Below are 20,031 nucleotides of genomic sequence, written 5' to 3' on the forward strand. Positions count from 1 at the left end.
GTCAGCGTGCAGTGTTAGCCCCCGTTGGTATGCGCGCACTGACGCGTGCGCAGTAGGTACCGGGTAATTCGGCGCTGAAAAGGAAGAAGCCTAGTTTAGCGGGGATATAACCAAACCACTGCTAGCCAGGGTAGCAGGAACATTGTATAAATCAGCGTATTCATAGTTACATTGCTTTTTAGCATCGTGACACAGTGCAGAATTTGGAACATGGCTGATAAAGAGGGTAGGTTTACTAGAACTACCATGTGTATAAAGCGTTGGCCCGTTTTCCTGGTTTTCCGCTTTGTGTGCGCACCACGGCCGTTTAACTCAGGCATGGGTACTAGCATTACATGCTAGCTCAGTAAAGTCCTGTCTGGAGGCTTACCTGTTTTAGTCAGCCTTTGTGCGGTTCCTGGTTTTAAATTTTTGAAGAGACCGTCATGTCTAACCTCTTTTCTTTGAGTTCAGTATATATTCATAAATCAAATCCACCACACTGAATTTATTTCAACTTAAGAATTTGTATTTGATGTTAGGCTGCCACAACCCCCAACATCAAAACAGACCGTAGTGGGTGGTGGCGAGCATAATACCCCACCATCTATGATTCCTAATCAGTGTGTTTTCACAGTGTTGTTAATGTAACGTTGAAAAAACTAGCAGTCAACTGTAGTTAGTTTTAAACGGAGTTTGGTGTAATGCATATAACAGATGTCTGTTAAGGGGTCCTTGATAAAGGAACTTTGGCTGAAACCCCAGTTGTTTCAGTGGAGTTGTACATTGGCCAGCACTACCAAAGTGGTGGTACTTAATATGTAACTGTAACTGTTAATCAGGTTCTGGTAAATATGTATATATAAATGAGGAAGACTACACCGTAGCTGCTATTAGTTGCCGTTATAACTATAACTTAAACCATGTTGTTCTGCTCAAGTGTATGATGATGCAGTGGAAGAGAGGGTCATCAATGAAGAGTACAAGATCTGGAAGAAAAACACACCTTTCCTGTATGATCTGGTGATGACTCATGCACTAGAGTGGCCCAGCCTTACAGTCCAGTGGCTTCCAGATGTCCGCAGGTATTGGTATTATGTCCATTTTACTGTTAATAAACATAGTTTAAATCTAAGCAAGAATGTTAACGCCAGATCTGGTGGACCCTAACTGTCAAGGTAGTTTTACAGTTAGGGTCCACCAGATCTGGCTGAACCCCAGCTAGCTTGCAGCTTGCATAGACAAATCACAGCCATTAAAGCCATATGCCAGTGTCCATCACCTGCATGACTGGACTGTTACTTGCAGATTTTTGTTCCACTCCTCTTTTTTTTTTAAATCCTGGGTCTGCTGGAGTTTTTCCGCAACATGCAACAAATTTAAGTTGAGTATCATCAGCCCAAAATCCATCAGTTATGGATGCTTATGCCTATATATATTTTTAAGTTGCTACCATCTATTAAAATTCAACAAAATTCAGAAGGACACCCCTGTATATTGTTATCACAGGTATGACTAGAATTACCAAAAAACAAGAATACACTAAGAAATTCATTATAGCCAAAGTTTTTTATTTTGACACTGTGGAATTCTTTTCTGCGTAAAAGATTTTCCTTTTACTATCAGCAGTCTTTGACAGTTTTAGAATGTTTTTGTAAACTGAAGAATCATAAGACAATTATTTGCCTTCCTACCTTGTTTCCAACCTAGTCCTAGCTCTAAAATTAAAATGGAAGGCAAAGCTATTTGTGCTTATGAGTACAGATTAAACTTATGTCCATGTTTCGGATCTCTGCAGGCCAGAGGGGAAGGACTACACCGTCCACAGGCTGGTTTTAGGGACCCATACATCAGATGAGCAGAACCACCTTGTGATTGCCAGTGTCCAGGTACCAAATGATGATGCCCAGTTTGATGCCTCGCACTATGACAGCGAGAAAGGAGGTAAATACACCAGGGGTCATCCTGCAGGAGTACTGCAGTAGAATACTTCTCACATACATCTTAATATTTGCTTGACACCTCTGTAAATAACATGTGTAAGAACAGGAGAGTAGGTGTAGTGACTAGAGCTTTCAATTTTTATTCAAAATTAGAAATACGTTCGAGCATGGGGGGAAAATTTGTATTCAAACTGTAATAACCTGTTTGAATTCAAAATTTACAGTCTACAGAAGTTAGGGCAACAGACCATTTGAAGTAGTTTGCCTAGTGATCCAACAGAGGGCACTCTAAAACTTCACTACCAGCTTTACCTATGGCATACCCTATTGACCTATCAGTAAACTAAACTGGTAATGTTATGTTGTTTGCTATGAAAATGGAGGGTACTAGCAAGTAAAGCTGTCCTGAGCGAACATTCTCAACACCAAGGCATCTGAGAAGCAGTGTGTGAAAGTACTTTGGGTTTCCACACAGAAGATGGCAAAATAACTAACAAAGGCTGTTTGTCAACTTATTACAAAGCCTATCTTAAACTACAGTGACAACAAATCTGCAGACTTACCTGCTAGCTTGCCACCCAAGTGAGGCAGTGGAGACAACACAGACAAGTGGAGCAAACGTCATCAAAAGGGGTGCACATTTAGAATTTGTTTGAACGAATTGCGTGCCATTTTAAATTCATTCAAACTTGATTTTTGGAAAAAGTGACAGCCCTAGTAAGTTCAGCATACAAAAGGTGGACAAGGTAATACTTATTCTGTTAAGGAAGGGTCACAGCTGTCCAGTGCCCACCTTCTCCTCATTTCCAAAATGCTTACTTTCAACCACCAAACAACACCAACAAATACAGTCATCACCAAATTACTTTGGCATTAGTGGTGAAACAATCCACAGAGTACGTGTAAAAATTATTTTTACACAAGCTCAAACTTGAGTAAAATTTTTTTTTTTCTGAAATTTGTTGCAGAAAATTGTGAGGCACTGTTGTGCTTCAATACAATGATGTAGGTGTTTAAACTTCTCTTTTGTTTAACATAGCTTAATATTGACAAAATCCAACCACAGTTGTCTTAGGCGTTTTAGATGGTGAGAGAATTAATTAATGAGTCAGTACGTGAGTCATATTCCATTCAATCTGTATGCTGAAATTATGTTATTTTGTTTTCCAGCAGGTACGTTGATGGGTCCCCAGCTGTGTGTAGGTGTGCTGCAGGTTCACTGCTCCTTTGGTGTGTTGCCATATGTATGTATAAGTATGTTAATGTGGCCACTGAACACTTTTAAGGTAAATTCCAAGTCTAAACCTCAATACAAACAATCCACCACACATATCAGAATAAAGGGCCAAAGTAATAGTTTACTGCATGTTGGTTTGTGCCTGTCTCTTCTGTCAACGGAGTTCCTTCCTTTAGAAATTTTGTCAAGTCCTGGTCTTAAGTTGTGCTTTAGCATAGCTGCTGTAACCCTTGCTCAGACATCAACTGTCAAACTAGTCAATATCTTGAAATCGACTGCAATTATCTATCGCTTTTCTAGTCTTATTGACTTCTCAAAGGGTTTTACACTACTGCCACATTCACCCATCGCACACACACATTCCTACAGCGCTTTCCTATACAAACAGTGCTTTCTACACACACACACACACACACACACACACACACACACACATTTAGACACTGATGATACATCGGAGGCGATTTGGGGTTCAGTATCTTGCCCAAGGACACATCGACATGTGGACTGGAGGAGCCTGGGATGGAACCACTGACATTCCAGTTAGTGGACGACCCACTTTACCTCCAGAGCCACAGTACATCCACACATAGTTTCTTTCTTTAATTAAAAAAGTAAAATGCGGCAAGTATATTTTCCATCTTTTACAGTGGATATTCATTTCCACTAGCCGCAGTAGCTGTTAAATACAAAACTTTCCAGGCAAAGTGATTGTATGATGAAAAAGAACCCTCAAACAGTAATTTTGCCAACATGAGATATAAAATATAGAGCACAGATGCACCATTATGGAATTTCAAGGATGATAACCGGCAATTATCTGTTTGTTGTGGGCTATACTGATACAATAATCCATATGATTAATCTTAAAAATGCAAAGAAAATACGAAGAGGACAATAGACACATAATTTTAAATTAACATGTATATTCTTCTAACACAACAGACCAATGTTGAGTTGATGGCCTTTCAATTTACCAGTCGATTTACATTCCAACCCTCACCAATGGTCATGAGCTGTGGGTAGTGACCAAAGAATGAGATTCTGAATACAATTGGCCGAAATGAGTTTCCTCCAAAGGGTCACTGGTCTCACCTGTAGATGTAGGGTAAAGAGCTCAGACATCCAAAGGGGGCTTGGAGTCGCTGCTCAATTGCGTTGAAAGGAGCCAGATGAGTTGGTTTGGGCGTCTGATCAGGATAACTCCAGGGCACTTTCCATTGGAGGTAAGAGATACCGGGGTAGACCCAGAACACGCTGGAGAGATTGTATAGCTTACCTGGCCCGGGAATTCCTTGGGAACCCCTATAAGGACCTGTAAAAGCTTGCTGGGGAGAATGACGTCTGGACTAACTTGCTTAGTGTGCTGTCACCGTGGCCTGGCTCCAGATAAACAACAGAAAATGGATAGATGGATGGAACACCAATGTTTACAGAGCTCCCACTATCCCTACATTAAAGAATACATTTTATTATTATTATTATTATCATTTAAAAATAAGTAGACTAATTAATATCAGACCATATCTCTTTATTGACAAACATACAGTGCAGGTGCATCTTGTTTCTAGCTATGATGAAATCAAATTTTTGAAAAATAATTTAATGTCTTGGACAGCTCATTAATGGTCAGGACCCTTCTCAGAAATGGTCAAACTAGATGATCTGTCATGATGGGCACAGATTGCAGATTTCGTGCCGGGTTTTTTGTTTCAGATCTAAGAAAATTTGTCTGGGACAGGCAAATTTTGACAAAAGTCTTGTAGTCTGCCCTGGCCCTATGTTAATGTTCTGCTTGTTGAACAGTTGTTTGATAAATGGCTTACACTGTCTCCCTGAACGGGATTTTGTTGCACTTATGGATAACAAGCATTGTCATTCTCGTGTAAAAATATAGGCAGGCACTGACACAAAGCAGAGAAAAGCAGAGAGGCAGAAATTACATTCAGAATTGGAGTGTGTCCCTCCCTCTGTGTTATCACACACAATTATCAGATTTCATTATCAGAACAGCAACAATTGAACTTGGATGTATCAATATCTGATTGTATTCTTTTCTCAGAGTTTGGTGGATTTGGTTCAGTAAGTGGGAAAATAGAGATTGAGATCAAGATCAACCACGAGGGAGAGGTTAACCGAGCCCGCTACATGCCTCAGAATCCTTTCATCATTGCCACCAAGACTCCAACATCTGATGTGCTGGTCTTTGACTACACTAAGCACCCGCCTAAACCAGGTTGGATCATTGCTGTGCTTATGTACTTCTGAATATGTGTATCAGAATGTTCACACTCCAGTGAATCACACATCAGGAATGTGAAGGGAATATGTGTTTGTGTGTTTCAGATCCCAGTGGGGAGTGTAATCCTGACTTGAGGCTGAAAGGCCACCAGAAAGAAGGATATGGCCTTTCCTGGAATCCTAACCTCAGCGGCAACCTTCTCAGTGCCTCCGATGACCATGTAAGTGACTAGAGCTAAAACCTAGCAGGGCCTTCATTTACTGGTTATTCAATATAGATAAGTGAATGTGATGAAAAGAAAGGTAGAACGGTTTGTTAATACTAGGGATGCAACTATTGATTATATTCATTATTGAATAAGCTGACAATTATTTTCTCGTTTAATCAATTAGCTGTTTATGTCTATAAAAGTAGACATAATGAAAAATGCCAGCTAAGGTTTCCCAGATCCCAAGGTGACATCTTCAAATGTTTTGTTTTGTCAGACAAAGAAAGTTATTACATCTGCTCATTTGAGAAACAAGAACCAGCAAATATTTGACGTTTACTTGAAAAAAATGAGTCGAATGATTAATTGATTATCAAAATAACCACAATAATAGCAGATTGATTTTCTGGGTTTTTATTAATCTGGTAATGGTTTCATCTGTAGTTCAGACTGAATTTTAAAGGCAGTGTTATTACATAGACAGTCAAAGGAAATATGTGGATGTGTTAAGACTGATTCTGTTTAGATGGTACATATTTAGGCAAAGACATGTTCCTAGAGTCACCTATCATGCGATAATATGCAGTGGTTACTGTGAGTCAAATCTGTGAAACAAATGTTTGTTCTACGGATAATGTTGAGGGTAGTAAATAATGACCTGCTCCATTTCAAACTAAAGGACTCATCTCCTCTCGATAGCATGGATAAATTAAAATACTCAGGTTCTAAAATAATAATACTGCTAGATGTAGCATCTACGGAAAAACTCAGTTCAATTGGGTTTTAATTTAATTTTAGGTCTCTATGTGAGCATTTTAACACAGAGGTGAAAAATTCTACATTGGCATACTTTGACAGTCTAATTGGAAATCATCACTCTAATCCAAGAGTAGTGTTCAGCATTATGAGCAGTGCCATTAATCCCCACAACCCAACCCTTGTGCCCTTTGTAGATGCTACTCTAGAGAAATGCAAGACGTTTCTTACACTCCTGATTCAGAAGAGTTCATCTATTAGGCATTTCATTACTCCTCTAGGTTTCCCTGTCTCAGCTGGGAAGCCTTGCTCTTGTTGCTCTTGTTCAACCACTTTTCAAAAAGCCATTGCTTGATCCCACTGGTATTAACCATTTTTGACCATATTCTAAACTCCCATTTTTAGTTAAAGTTTTGGAAAGGGTAGTAGCAGATCAACTGCTGGCCTTCATTCAGGAAAACAGTATATTTGAGAAATTCTGGTTATGAAAAAAAACCATAGAACAGACAGTGCTCTTCTTAAGGTTATGAATAACTTATTACTATCAGTAAATGTTTTCCATTAATCCATTCCCGTTCACCTGGATCTGTGCTCAGCCTTTGATACCATTGATCATAATGTCTTTTTGGACTGTCTTGATACTACTCTACAACGGCTCAGGTCCTACCTAAAACATACAATCAAGGCTGTTATTTGCACAGTTACAATTTTTTTTGTTCTTCAGGCTCTGTGTTTCAGCACATTCAATTTGAAGTAAAATGATGGCTACTACGTTAAAGTGCCAAGTCTCAGCTTTAATTTGAATATGTTTACATAATTGTAGAACGAACTGTGTGGAAGATAGAGCCCTTTAAACACAGTGCCCAAATTTTAGTGATTCAAAAGTAATTGCACAGATACACATAACATCAAACAAAATCATCATATTTAATATTTTATGCAAAATACTTTGCAGACTGCCTGAAGTCTTTGGCCCACAGACATGGGCAGCTACTTTGTATCTTCCCTTGTGGTGCTCTCCTAGAGCTCCACTGCAGCCACCCTAAGCTCTTGCTTGTTGTGGGTTCTCTCTGTATTTAGTCTGGTCTTCACCAAGTGGAATGCAGCCCAGTTGGTATGAGATCAGGTGACTGACCAGTTGAAGATATTCCACCTTTTCACCTTGAAAAACTCTGTGGTACTGCAGCCTGGCCTTTTTGAGGTTTAACAGGCGTTTGCATCTTGTGGTGAATCCTCTGCTGTTGTGGTCATGAAATTTTCTTCTGATTGTTAACAAGTAAACATGTATGCCTACATCCTGGAAAGTGTTTTCGACTTGCTGTGCAGTCAAAAAAGGGTTTTTCTTTCACCATGCAGATGATTTTTTTTTTTTTAATATAATGGATATAATAATGGATACTACATTACAGTAGGTTTACATCAATATAGAAAGAATGGTGTCCATATAGTGTCCAAAGTTTAGGGGTTCAAAGGAAATTGGACAGATACACACTATGTCAAACTAAATCATTTGTAATATTTTGTAGAAAATCCTTTGCAGTCAATGACACCCCTGAAGTCTTCAACCCACAGACATCACCCGGTGCTTGGTATCTTCCCTGGTGATGCTCTCCAGAAGCTTTGCTGCAGCCACCTTCAGCTCTTGCTCGTTGCAGAGACTCTCTGCCTTTAGTTTGGTCTTCACCAAGCGTAACTCATGTTCATTTGAACTGATATCAGGTCATTGACCAGCCAATGCTCCTGCATACCCCTGCATTCATCCTGTTGCTTCCATGAGCAGTGAAATCATCAATAAGTGCTAGTGTGCCAGTTCCATTGGCAGCCATACATGCCCATGCCATTAAAGACCCACCGCCATGTTTGACAGATGAGGTTGTGGCTTTGAGTCATGAGCTGTTTCTCCCCCAAACACTTTCCTCTTTCCATCATTTTGACAAAGGTTGATTTTTGTTCATCAGTCCAGACAACTTTGTTCCAGAACTCCACCGGTTTCATTTTGTGTGTTATTGAGAACAGTCTGGCCTATCTGTTTTTTGAGGTTTACAGGGGGGGTTTGCATCTCATGGTTAATCCTCTGCGGTTATGGTCATGAGGTCATCTCTTGATGTTGGACAAGGAAACATGTACACCTACAGCCGGGAGAGTATTCTTGACTTGAAGTGTAGTTATGAAGTGTTTTTCCCTTCACCATGCAAATGATTTTCCACTCATCCACAAGACTTGTGCTCCTCAGGCTACCAGGTCGTTCGCCTTTTTCTAGCTTTCCTGTACACCTTATCTGCTTTCTTAGAATGTACCCAACTGATAATATAGGCAGACCAACTACTTTTGATATCTTTCTGTTGGACATTTGCTGTTTTGAGCCTCATTATTATCTTATTCACTTGCATGGTCACCTCTTCACTCCTCATATTGACAGGCAGCTCCACCTCAATCTAATAGGAAACTCTTAACTCTGAGTCAACTCTGAGCCACGTGTGAACTTTTTTTGTGCATGAACAAACTTTGGGCACTATGTGTTTAAAGGGCTGTATGTGTTCTTTATATATTGGTGAATACCTACTCTAATTAAAGCTGAGACTACACTTTAATGTAGTATCCATTCTTTTGTTTCAAATTGAATGTGCTGAAGAGCAGAGCCTGAGGAACAAAAGATGTGTAACTTTCCAAATACTTCAGGTCTTGACTATAGGTGTTTCTGCATTTGTTTTGCTCACTCCGGGTCAGCTGCAACAGGTATGCCCTGTAGGGGGCCTCAAGGCTCATTGCTTGGTCCAGTCCGCTTTCCCATCTACCTGCTTCCTTTAGGCCACATTATACATAGGCATATTATCAGTTTAACATTGTTATGCAGACAATACCAAGACTTATCTAAACTGTGACCCTGCAAACAGCTCTCAGAATATTGTCAGCCTACTAAACTGCCTTCATGAAGAAGAAAATGTCAAAATTCCTTCAGCTAAATGCCGATAAGACAGAAGTACCTGATCATAGGTCAAGATTGTGCAAATACCCAAATCTGTAACAGTCTTGGGTCATTGTCTCTCTGAAGTAAATCAGCATTGTTGGAGTCTTGGTGTCACTTCTGACTGCAGCTTCAGCTTTAACAAACATGTTAAATCAGTGGCTCAGCCCTGTTTTCTACATCTTTGAAACATTTTAAAGATGAGATCATTTCTGTTTGCTAAGAATCTGGAAACTATTATTCACACCTTCATTTCCAGTCAATTGGACTATTATAACTCCCTGTTGTCTGGCATTAGCAAAAAAAAAAACCTCTTTCCTGCTTAGAGCTCATCCAAAACTCAGCTGCCAGGATCATAACTTATACAAAGAAACTTGATCACATTTCAAATATCCTGGTTTCCCTACACTGGGTACCTGTTGCTCTTTAAATTGATCACAACATTACAACCACTGGTGTACAGTCTTATCTCCTGAATGGTCATTGCTATGGCTTGAAATTAGCTAGGGCATTTTTGGAAATAAGTTGTGATGAGAAATTATGGCTATGCTCAGCCATGCAGTGTTATTTATAACAGATCAATGCAGCAAGAGGATAAACAAAATGTATACCAAAACTCTGCATCCCCTTTAATTCCTCTCCAGACCATCTGTCTATGGGACATCGGGACCGGCCCGAAGGAAGGGAAGATTGTGGATGCCAAGACCATCTTCACAGGCCACACAGCAGTGGTGGAAGATGTTTCCTGGCATTTGCTCCATGAATCCCTGTTTGGCTCAGTGGCTGATGACCAGAAACTCATGATGTAAGTCGTTAATACAAATGGGTCGTCTGGTTTTGTGAATGGGAAGAACAGATTAATCATGTTAAAAATGCTTCATTTCATTTTTTATATCTGACCAAAGACACTCACCAAGGACTTTATTAGGAACACCCTACTAATACTGGGTAGGGCCTCTCTTTGCTCTCAAAACAGCCTCAGTTCTTTGTGGCATGGATTCCACAAGATGTTAGAAACATTGCTTTGTGATTCTGGTCCATGTTGACATGATTGCATCACATTATTTCTGCAGTTTTTTTCAGCTGCACCTTCCTGCTACCAGTCTCCTGTTCTACCACATCCCAAAGTTGTTCTGTTGGTTTCAGATCTGTTGACTGGGGACACCGCTGAAGTACACTAAATTGATTGTCATGTTTGTGAAAGCAAATTTAGACAACCTTTGCTTTGTGACATGGTGCATTATTATGATGGAAGTAGCCATTAGGAGATGGTAAATTGGGACGATAAAGGAATGCACATGGTCAGCAGCAATATTCAGATGTGGCATTCAAACAATGATTGATTGGTATTAAGGGGCCCAAAGTGTACCAAGAAAACATTTCCCACACCATTACACCATCACCACAAGCCTGGACTGTTGACATAAGGCAGGTTGTTTTCATGGATTCATGCTGTTGATGCCAAAATCTGACCCTACCATCTGCGTGTCTCAGCAGAAATCCAGATTTTTAAGACAGGGCTCCATTTTTCTATTCTTCGGCTGTTCAGTTCTGTGGGCCTGTGTCTTCCGAGACCTCAGATTTCTGTTCTTGGCTGACAGCAGTGGAACCAAACGTGGTTTTCTCTTGTTGTAGCCCATCCGCCTCGAGGTTGGATGTGTTGTGCATTCTGAGATGCATTTCTGCTCACCACAGTTGTAAAGGGTGGTTATCTGAGTTACCGTAGACTTTCTGTCAGCTCCAACCAGTCTGGCCATTCTCCTCTCACCTCTCTCACCAACAAGGCGTTTCTGACGGTCACTGGATGTTTTTTGTTTTTCGCACCATTCTGAGTAAACTCTAGATACTGTTTTGTGTGAAAATCCCAGGAGATCAAGAGTTTCAGAAAAATGCTCAAACCAGCCCGGCACCCACAGTCATGCCATTTTCAAAGTAATTTTTCCCACATTACCACATAACATTAACTGAAGCTCCTGACCTGTATCTGCTTGATCATATGCATTGCACTGCTGCCACATGATTGGCTGATTGGATAACTGCATGAATAAGCAGGTGCACAAGTGTTCCTAATAAAGTGCACAGTGAGTTTATATTATGTGCCTGATGCCTTTATCCACCACCAGATGGGACACTCGATCCAATAACACATCAAAAGCCAGCCACTCGGTAGATGCTCACACTGCTGAGGTCAACTGTCTGAGCTTCAACCCCTACAGCGAGTTCATTCTTGCTACTGGTTCTGCAGATAAGGTATAAATGAAGCAAAAATACACTCTGAACTCTGAAATGATTGTGCCAATTTCAGGCACACAATACTGATGTACCTTGGCTAACGAAATGCAGCTTAGGGAAAAATTGTAATATTTAATGCAAAGCTTTTTTTGTTCCTCAGACTGTTGCATTGTGGGATCTAAGGAACCTCAAACTGAAGCTCCACTCCTTTGAGTCCCACAAAGATGAAATTTTCCAGGTAAGGTTAAATTGCTTCCAAGTGTTGTGCAAACACAATATATATGAAATTGTATTGTTATTTACAGTGGAGACTGTAAATATTTGGACGGTTACACATTTTTTGTTTTTCAGGCTTTGTTCCTCAGCACATTTCATTTGAAATAAAATGACGGATAATAAATTAAAATGCCACATAAGTGAGATACACTTTATCGTGTTGTAGATTTAATTGTTAAAAACATGTTTTGAAAACATGTTTTTTGAAATTTTAACAAGGTTATTTAAAATCAAAAAATTAAATCTCTCATTTACAAAAGTATTCAGTTTGCAGGAACCCCTTTGGAAACAATTACGGCTTTGAGTCTTCTTGGGTAAGTCTCTACCAGCTTTGCACACCTGGATTTGGGCAGTGTATCCCATTCTTCCTGGCAGTTCCTCTCAAGCTCGGTAAGATTGGATGGCAAGTGTCTTTGAACTGCCATCTTCAGTTCTCTCTGCAGACTTTCTATGGGGATTAAGTCTGGGCTTTGGCTGGGCCGCTCATGGACAGTCAGAGACTTGTCCTGAAGCTACTCCACATTCCACGTTTTGGCTGTATGCTTCAGGTCATTGTTGTACCTCAAGGTGAAATGTTGCCCCATTCTAAGGGGGTCATGTACATTCTGGAGCAGGTTTTCTTCAAAGACCTCTCTGTATTTGGCTGCAATAATCATTTCCTCAATTCTGACCAGTCTCCCAGTCTATGCTGTTGAGAAGCCCCCCGTATAACATGATGCTGCCACCACCATGCTTTACTGTAGGGGTGGTATTAGCCAGGTGATGAGCAGTGCATAGTGTTTGCCAGACATAGTGTTTGGAGTTCTCCCCAAAGGGTTCAATTTTTGTCTCATCAGACCAGATAATCTTTTTCCTTATGATCTCGGAGTGCTTTAAATGCCGTTTGGATAACTCCAACTGGGCTCCCATATGCCTTTTACTCAAAGTGGCTTCTGTCTAACCACTCTACTATAAAGGCCTGATCAATGGAGTGCTACTGATATGGTATGCAGTGGACTTCTGAAGCTCTGGTAGAGTGACTGTTGGGTTCTTCGTCATCTCCCTGACCAAAGACTCTTCTTTACCCATTACTCGGTTTGGCCAGACAGCCAACTCTAGGAAGAATCCTGGTGGTTCGTGACTTCTTCCATTTCAGTTATTTTGGCCACTGTGCTCCTGGGAACACTCAAAGCTTTACAAATGGTTTGATACGCTTGCTCTAATCTACACTCAGTTGGCAGTTTATTACGTACCCCTGGCTAAACATAATTCAATGTAATTCAGTAGACCTGCAACAAGTCCTACCTTTTTATGAGGGTTATAATATTCAGGTTTTATTGAAATTGTTTTAGGAAGGTGTTTATTCAAAATTATGATACAACTGATCAAAGTTAATTCCGTTACTCGCCGAGAGCTGTGTCCAGCGGTGGAAAACAACGCCAATGTTAACGTGTTTTGCTCCTATTTCAGTCACTTTTTCTACAGAAGTTAGCATGCCACCCAGCTAGCTGTGGCCTGTCCCATCTTGTAATACCATTATGTGATATTGAGGCAGCACCAGCTGCAGTTGCGGTCTCAGTGTTCACTACCCTCATCAGTTCTTCAAAGGGAGCTAAAAACTCGACTGTCTCCCCCATTAGTATCCACTGGTTCGCCTTCAGTGAAGCTGCAAGGTTTTGGTCAGCTGCATAGATGCTGAGAGGCCACTTTTACTCCAGAAGGCTCTGCATTATGTAGTGAGTGCTGTTCCATCTAACTGGCAAATCTTGCTGTAGGTGCTTGGTTGGCATTTTCATATTAATCTGGATATATATCAGACATATGTAGACCTATGGTGAATGCTTAAAATGCCCTACAATCTTCCTTGCGGTAGCCAGCGTGCCTGTGATGCTGCACTGAGATAATAGACTCTTGTGTAAAACCAGCTGAAGTGTGTGTGTGATGTAGCCCATGCTTGGTACCCCCATATAATCCATTGCTATCTTCATATTTCTTGCCTTATCCCTCAAAATGACATGGACCCTTTGCTTGTCTCTTTCTCAAGTGTTCCTTGATTGCCTGTTTTACATGCTTAGCTGTATGAGACCTGTGAAACTGATGAGCATGCAATACCATACACTTTAAATCAAAAGTGCAGTCCATCCAGTGTGCATTGATATCGGGCAAACATCACAACTCTCTCTCCTTTTAAAGCTGCCTTCCAGTGTGTTTTGTTTCGGTGCAGCCTTTGCCTGAGTTACCTGAGTGAAATAATTGTGTTCTACTGAGTGTTTATTTTTTAGGTGCCATATCAAATTGATAATACTGAACCACGGCTGTTACTACCGACTCGCGAAATCTTGCATTGCAGACATTACAAGTGGCTGTTGGACTGCTTTCATTCTCAAATTAAAATATTTCTACACTGCAGACATTACCCCGGTCCTGCCAGAAATTGTGCTCTCTGTTTGTGACGTGTGTGACAGCTGGCGTAAAAACAAAGGATCAGGCTTAGGTTTTTGCTCAATAAAGCGAATACGGATCAATTAAAAAAAATATGCCTTAATCGGCCCTGATACAGATCTTTGAGATTGGATTAGGACATCCTTATTATATGCTGCGTGAAGGTAGGATTTATTGCAGGACTGTTGTTTTAGACTGCGTTACTTTTACCTAAAAACTGCCAACTGAGTTTGTGCATCACCACAATTTTATCACAGAGGTCTACTGAGAGTTCCTTGGACTTCATGGCTTTCTAAACTATGTCCAGTCAATTCGATTTGCCACCGGTAACCTCCAGTCAAGACACATCTCAAGGATAAAGACACAGCATAGGGTCTGAATACTTTGATAAATGAGAGATTTCAGTTTTAGATTTTAATAAATTTTCAATAAGTTGCTAATAAAACATTTTTTCACTCTTTCATGATGAATTAAAATCAAATCTACAAAACAATAGAGTTTTTAACATACGGTGCCCAAATTGCAAGGGTTCAATTTGTAATAGTAATTGGACATTTGGCTAATGAATGTTTCTTGGGCAGCTGTATGTCGTCTCAATGTTACTTCACGCACAAAATGACTCACGGTTCTCAGAGCGGATTGAAAGTTGAGAGCTGCCATTTAGATTAAGGTAGAGTTGTCTTTCAATACAAGGAGTGACGAACTGACCATGCAAGTTAAGACGATAATAATGAGGCTAGGAAAAAGCAATAATCTATCAGAGAAATATCAAAAGTAGTCGGTTTGCCAAAATCTACAATTATGTATATTCTCAATAAGCAGCAGTGCACAGGAAAGCTACAAAATTACAAAAGACCTGGTTTGTAGGAGCACAAGTCTTGTGGATGAGTGGAAAATCATTTGCATGGTGAAGGGAAAAACATTTCATAACTACACTTCAAGTCAAGAATGCTCTCCCGGCTGTAGGTGTACATGTTTCCTTGTCCAACATCAAGAGATGACCTCATGACCATAACCGCAGAGGATTTACCACGAGATGCAAACCCCCCCCTGTAAACCTCAAAAAACAGATAGGCCAGACTGTTCTCAATAACACACAAAATGAAACCGGTGGAGTTCTGGAACAAGGTTGTCTGGACTGATGAACAAAAATCAACCTTTGTCAAAATGATGGAAAGAGGAAAGTGTTTGGGGGAGAAACAGCTCATGACCCAAAGCCACAACCTCATCTGTCAAACATGGCGGTGGGTCTCTAATGGCATGGGCATGTATGGCTGCCAATGGAACTGGCACACTAGCACTTATTGATGATTTCACTGCTCATGGAAGCAACAGGATGAATGCAGGGGTATGCAGGAGCATTGGCTGGTCAATGACCTGATATCAGTTCAAATGAACATGAGTTACGCTTGGTGAAGACCAAACTAAAGGCAGAGAGTCTCTGCAACGAGCAAGAGCTGAAGGTGGCTGCAGCAAAGCTTCTGGAGAGCATCACCAGGGAAGATACCAAGCACCGGGTGATGTCTGTGGGTTGAAGACTTCAGGGGTGTCATTGACTGCAAAGGATTTTCTACAAAATATTACAAATGATTTAGTTTGACATAGTGTGTATCTGTCCAATTTCCTTTGAACCCCTAAACTTTGGACACTATATGTTAAAGGGGCTATATCTCCCACACCATTCTTTCTATATTGATGTAAACCTACTGTAATGTAGTATCCATTATTTTATTTCAAATTGAATGTGCTGAAGCTCAGAGCCATAAGAACAAGAAGTGTGTAACTGTCCAAATACTTAAGGTCTGGACTGTATTTGTACAGTCCTGGTTGAAATTATTGGCACCCCTGAATTTTAAGTACAGAATTAAGAATATTTTAAGAAATAAATGAGAATTAACTAATTTTGTATAAACAGAATATTTTAATAATATAAAAAAAGTTACTGAACTAAAGAAAATAAAAAAAAAAAACAAATTGTACCCCCGACACAACTATTGGCACCCTTCCCTAATATTTGGTAGCAGAACCTTTTGCAGCAGTGGCAGCCTCTAAACGTTTCTTGTAGCAATCTAGAAGTTCCTTGCACCTGTTTGGTCATAGTTTCTGCCACTCTTTCATTGCTATCCGTTCAAGTTCTTTTAAGTTTGCAGGAGTCCTTTTTGCCATGGAAGATTTCAGCTCTCTCAAAAGGTTTTCAATGGGATTTGAGTCAGGACGCATTGATGGCCAGTTTAAAGCAGTCCATCTTTTCCTTTACGACCATTCTTTTGTGCTCCTGGATGTGTGGTTTGGGTCGTAGTCCCTCTGAAAGACCCACGACCTTATCCTCAAAGCTAGTTTTCTGACACTGGGTAACCCATTTTTCTTTAAAATGCCTTGGTAATCTTCTGATTTCATCATTCCTTTAATACATTCGATGCCTCCAGTAGCCCCACAGCATGATAGAACCTATACCATGTCTTACTGTAGGGAGGGTGGTCTTTGCCTTTAGGCTTCATTTCGTCATCCATTAACAAACTTTAGGCTTCATTTCGTCACCCATTAACAAACTGCCCTACATTCTCAAGGGCTCTACTTTGGTTTCATCTGTCCGTAGAAAATTATCCCAGAAAGACCGTGGCTTATCTTGGAAGGTTTTGCAAATATTAGTCTTGCTTTTTGTGCCTTTCTTTCAATAATAGTGTCCTCGTTGACCTTCACCCATGGAGCTATATTTGGTTTAGTGTGTGGCGTATTGTACGGGCTGAAACCATCAGCCAGGTTGCTCCAGGTCAGCCTGAAGCTCTTTGGATGTCATGTGGTGTTTTTTCCACAATCCGCATCAATCTTTGCAGACTTCTCTCAACGAGCACCATGTTCTAACAGAAACTGTTAAGTGTCTTAACAGTTTCATGATTTTGAAACTTCTTGATAACATTACGAAATATTTAAATAGTGATTCAAAATCTTTGGCAATTGCCTTGTAGACTTTGGAATTATGTTATTTGATAATTGCATGTGATCCCCTCAGACAGCTCCCCTATCTTCGCCATTGTGACAAAAAAACCCAATCCCTTTTTATATAGTAAAACCATAATTCATTGGTTAATTTAGGGCATGTGGACACTGAAAATTATTCACAGGTGAGTCTTATTTTTTTTATTTTGTTGAACTAATTTAAATTCATCAAAAAGGTGCCAGTAATTGTGTCAAGCATACATTTTATGTCTGTATTCTTTATTTCATTATATGAAAGCATCTGTTTTTGGTGTTGTTTTTCAGTAACTTTGAAATTTTATTAAATATTCTATTAATACAAAATTGGTCAATTTGCATTTATTTCTGAAGACATTCTAAATTTTGAACTCAAAATTCTGGGGTGCTAATAATTTCAACCAGGACTGCAAGTCCAACAGAGCTTTGTTTTTAATGACTGCAAAATATGTCTGTAATATACAAACAGCTAACTTGATGCCTTATAACGGCAATAATAAAGGATGGTCATGGAAAAATGAAATACAATGACAAGACTAAGTGTAATCCTTTAACAGATCAACTTGTAGTGAAGTTAGACTGTGATTGATTGAAAAAAACTAGGCTGACCCTCAGTAAAATTGAGTGGCTGTGGGGCCGTGGGAGACAAATAGCATCCCATGCGCTAAATCTGGCCCTCCAACAAAAATATTTGGCTTTCATGGTGTACATCGGAACTTTTAAGTGATCTACACATTTGTAGATGACAAACACAAATATGTGGCGGTTAAACAGAAATGGTATACTACTTCCATTTTTTCCCAAGGCAATTATAATAGCAATTTAATTCAGACATAAATGAAGCAGGTCACTTTTCATTGTGTTGTGGATAACCTATTAATCAAATCATGAATCTCTTAAGCCTTTTCTGCCAAAAATTCCAGGAAGTATATGACCAGAAGAACTAATCTCAGGGACAAAACTAGGTCCCTTTTGTGCATTCCTGTTTGCGTTTCCACCACTTCTGAACAGTGGTTAAGATTTGGCAATTTAGACCTATGCCAGGTTTTAAAACAAACAGCAGAGAAATAAACCAATCAATGATCAGGACTGCAAACTCTGCCCCTAAAGTTCCTGAATATTTGGAAAGCAATATCCCCTGGGCAGGGACTAAATTCCGTCTCTGGTTCTTACAGTCCAAACTTAGGTTTAATTCCTGCGTTCTTCAAAAGGTTCCAGGTCCCCTGGGAGAGCACCTGTGGTGGGATGTCTTTTTTCCCCAAATGTACTAGTATAAACTGAAACTGTATCAGGGAGATTTTTTTTTAACCCAAACTCTGTGCTGCTGAGCATTACATTAACCTGCCAGGGTCCAACTGTCCCATTCATTAGGTACAGTGGTCTCCTCACAATGAGACGATCCTGGCCTCCAGTGGCACTGACCGACGTCTCAACGTCTGGGATCTCAGGTAAAAACTGTTTACCATGCTTTAAAATCCATATCTTTATATTAAAAAGGGATGGGTATTGTTAAACTTTTGCTCAGGATTTTTTGGAAACATGTTCAAGTGAAAATTGTATAGCAAACACATTTTGAACAATACCATGATATCAACATAAAAACAAATTGAAAAAAAAAACTCAAAAATAAATCCATCTTCTTTGGCACTTGGCGTGGGATCAACAAGGAACAATTCATGGCGGTCATGTCTCATAAGAGCTTGGTCAATTGTTTTGTATCAGTTGTTGGGTATAAGGAGATGTGATAAGAATATAAAAGCACAGTTTAAAAATAATGCAGCCTTTAATTCCAGTTTAGGATAAATTTAAAGCATCATAACACTAATATTAATACAATATTTTTTTGGCCACTTTGGGAGCAGCACAAACAATATAACATTTAAAGTTTATACAGTGAACTTAGAGAAAGGGGCTTATTTACACATCCAGTAGTTACAGAGCAACATTATCATTCATTTGGGTTTGTGCTTCTGTCCACCTGGTTAATGTTAGTCCAATATCCACTCTCTCTTCGCTATGGTTTTTGGTTTCAGATAATTCCTGTGAAAATATTTGTTCTTTATTAACTTTATGTCTCAAGTGGTGGAGAACAGGCTCTATGCTGTAACATTAGTACCAAGAAAAGCCATCGTGATCAAAAATGCTGTACGGGTGCAGGTCTTTTGACATGAAACAGACTATGGATTGAGTTATTTTCTTCGTCCCTTCAAGGTTTGTTGAGGTTTAGTAAAATGCTTCAGTGTGTGTTGGTCAGCTGCTCGTGTTTGTTAGTGCTTGAGTTTGTGTTTGGCTCCACTAACCTTATTCTGTAAGTGATGGGATATGACGTAGCAGCAAAAACACGTTTATCTTGCAAAGCTAATTATAAAATCTTTGAATTCAAAATGCACCCAAATGCTGACTTTTTGTCTGGACCACAACAGCAGGGCCAGCCCTGTAAACGCAAACGTCCTTGACTGACTGACTGCCTGACAGTGTTACACCTCTGGTCAGCCGAATGCGACGTGACTAAGTGCTGAAGTTTCCCGATTGTTAGTTGCTCTTTTCTAAATGAATAGGTGCAAACAGTTTATATTGCGTCACGGGGGGTGGGGGGTTTACAGGCAGTGTTACCAACTTAGAGCATTTGTTGTTAGAATTAATTCAGCTCAATACAATTCAATTTTAATTTATATAGCACCAAATCATAACAGAAGTTATCTCAGGGCACTTTTCATGTAGCAGTCTAGACTGTACTCTTTAAAGTAATATTTACAGAGACCCAACATTCCCTCATGAGCAAGCACTTGGCGACAATGG

At 39.9% G+C, this 20,031-nt stretch overlaps 1 protein-coding gene across 2 annotated transcripts in view; it reads left to right on the forward strand.

The window, feature by feature from the left end:
* LOC120788386 (histone-binding protein RBBP7) overlaps nucleotides 1-20,031 on the forward strand; it is a 26,870-nt gene continuing 6,839 nt past the window's right edge. The window contains exons 1-9 of one of the 2 annotated variants that reach the window (XR_005707231.1): nucleotides 1-226; nucleotides 920-1,064; nucleotides 1,778-1,923; nucleotides 5,219-5,395; nucleotides 5,506-5,621; nucleotides 9,975-10,135; nucleotides 11,454-11,580; nucleotides 11,723-11,800; nucleotides 18,604-18,680. Coding sequence is in view for 1 of the 2 variants with exons in the window: in XM_040124182.1 (XP_039980116.1) it covers nucleotides 211-226; nucleotides 920-1,064; nucleotides 1,778-1,923; nucleotides 5,219-5,395; nucleotides 5,506-5,621; nucleotides 9,975-10,135; nucleotides 11,454-11,580; nucleotides 11,723-11,800; nucleotides 18,604-18,680 (1,043 nt within the window). In the remaining variant the exon portion in view is untranslated. The remainder of the gene's footprint in view (nucleotides 227-919; nucleotides 1,065-1,777; nucleotides 1,924-5,218; nucleotides 5,396-5,505; nucleotides 5,622-9,974; nucleotides 10,136-11,453; nucleotides 11,581-11,722; nucleotides 11,801-18,603; nucleotides 18,681-20,031) is intronic. The other variant, XM_040124182.1, reaches the window with a different exon arrangement.

Source organism: Xiphias gladius, chromosome 1 (assembly GCF_016859285.1).
Source record: "Xiphias gladius isolate SHS-SW01 ecotype Sanya breed wild chromosome 1, ASM1685928v1, whole genome shotgun sequence".
Classification (NCBI taxonomy): domain Eukaryota; kingdom Metazoa; phylum Chordata; class Actinopteri; order Istiophoriformes; family Xiphiidae; genus Xiphias; species Xiphias gladius.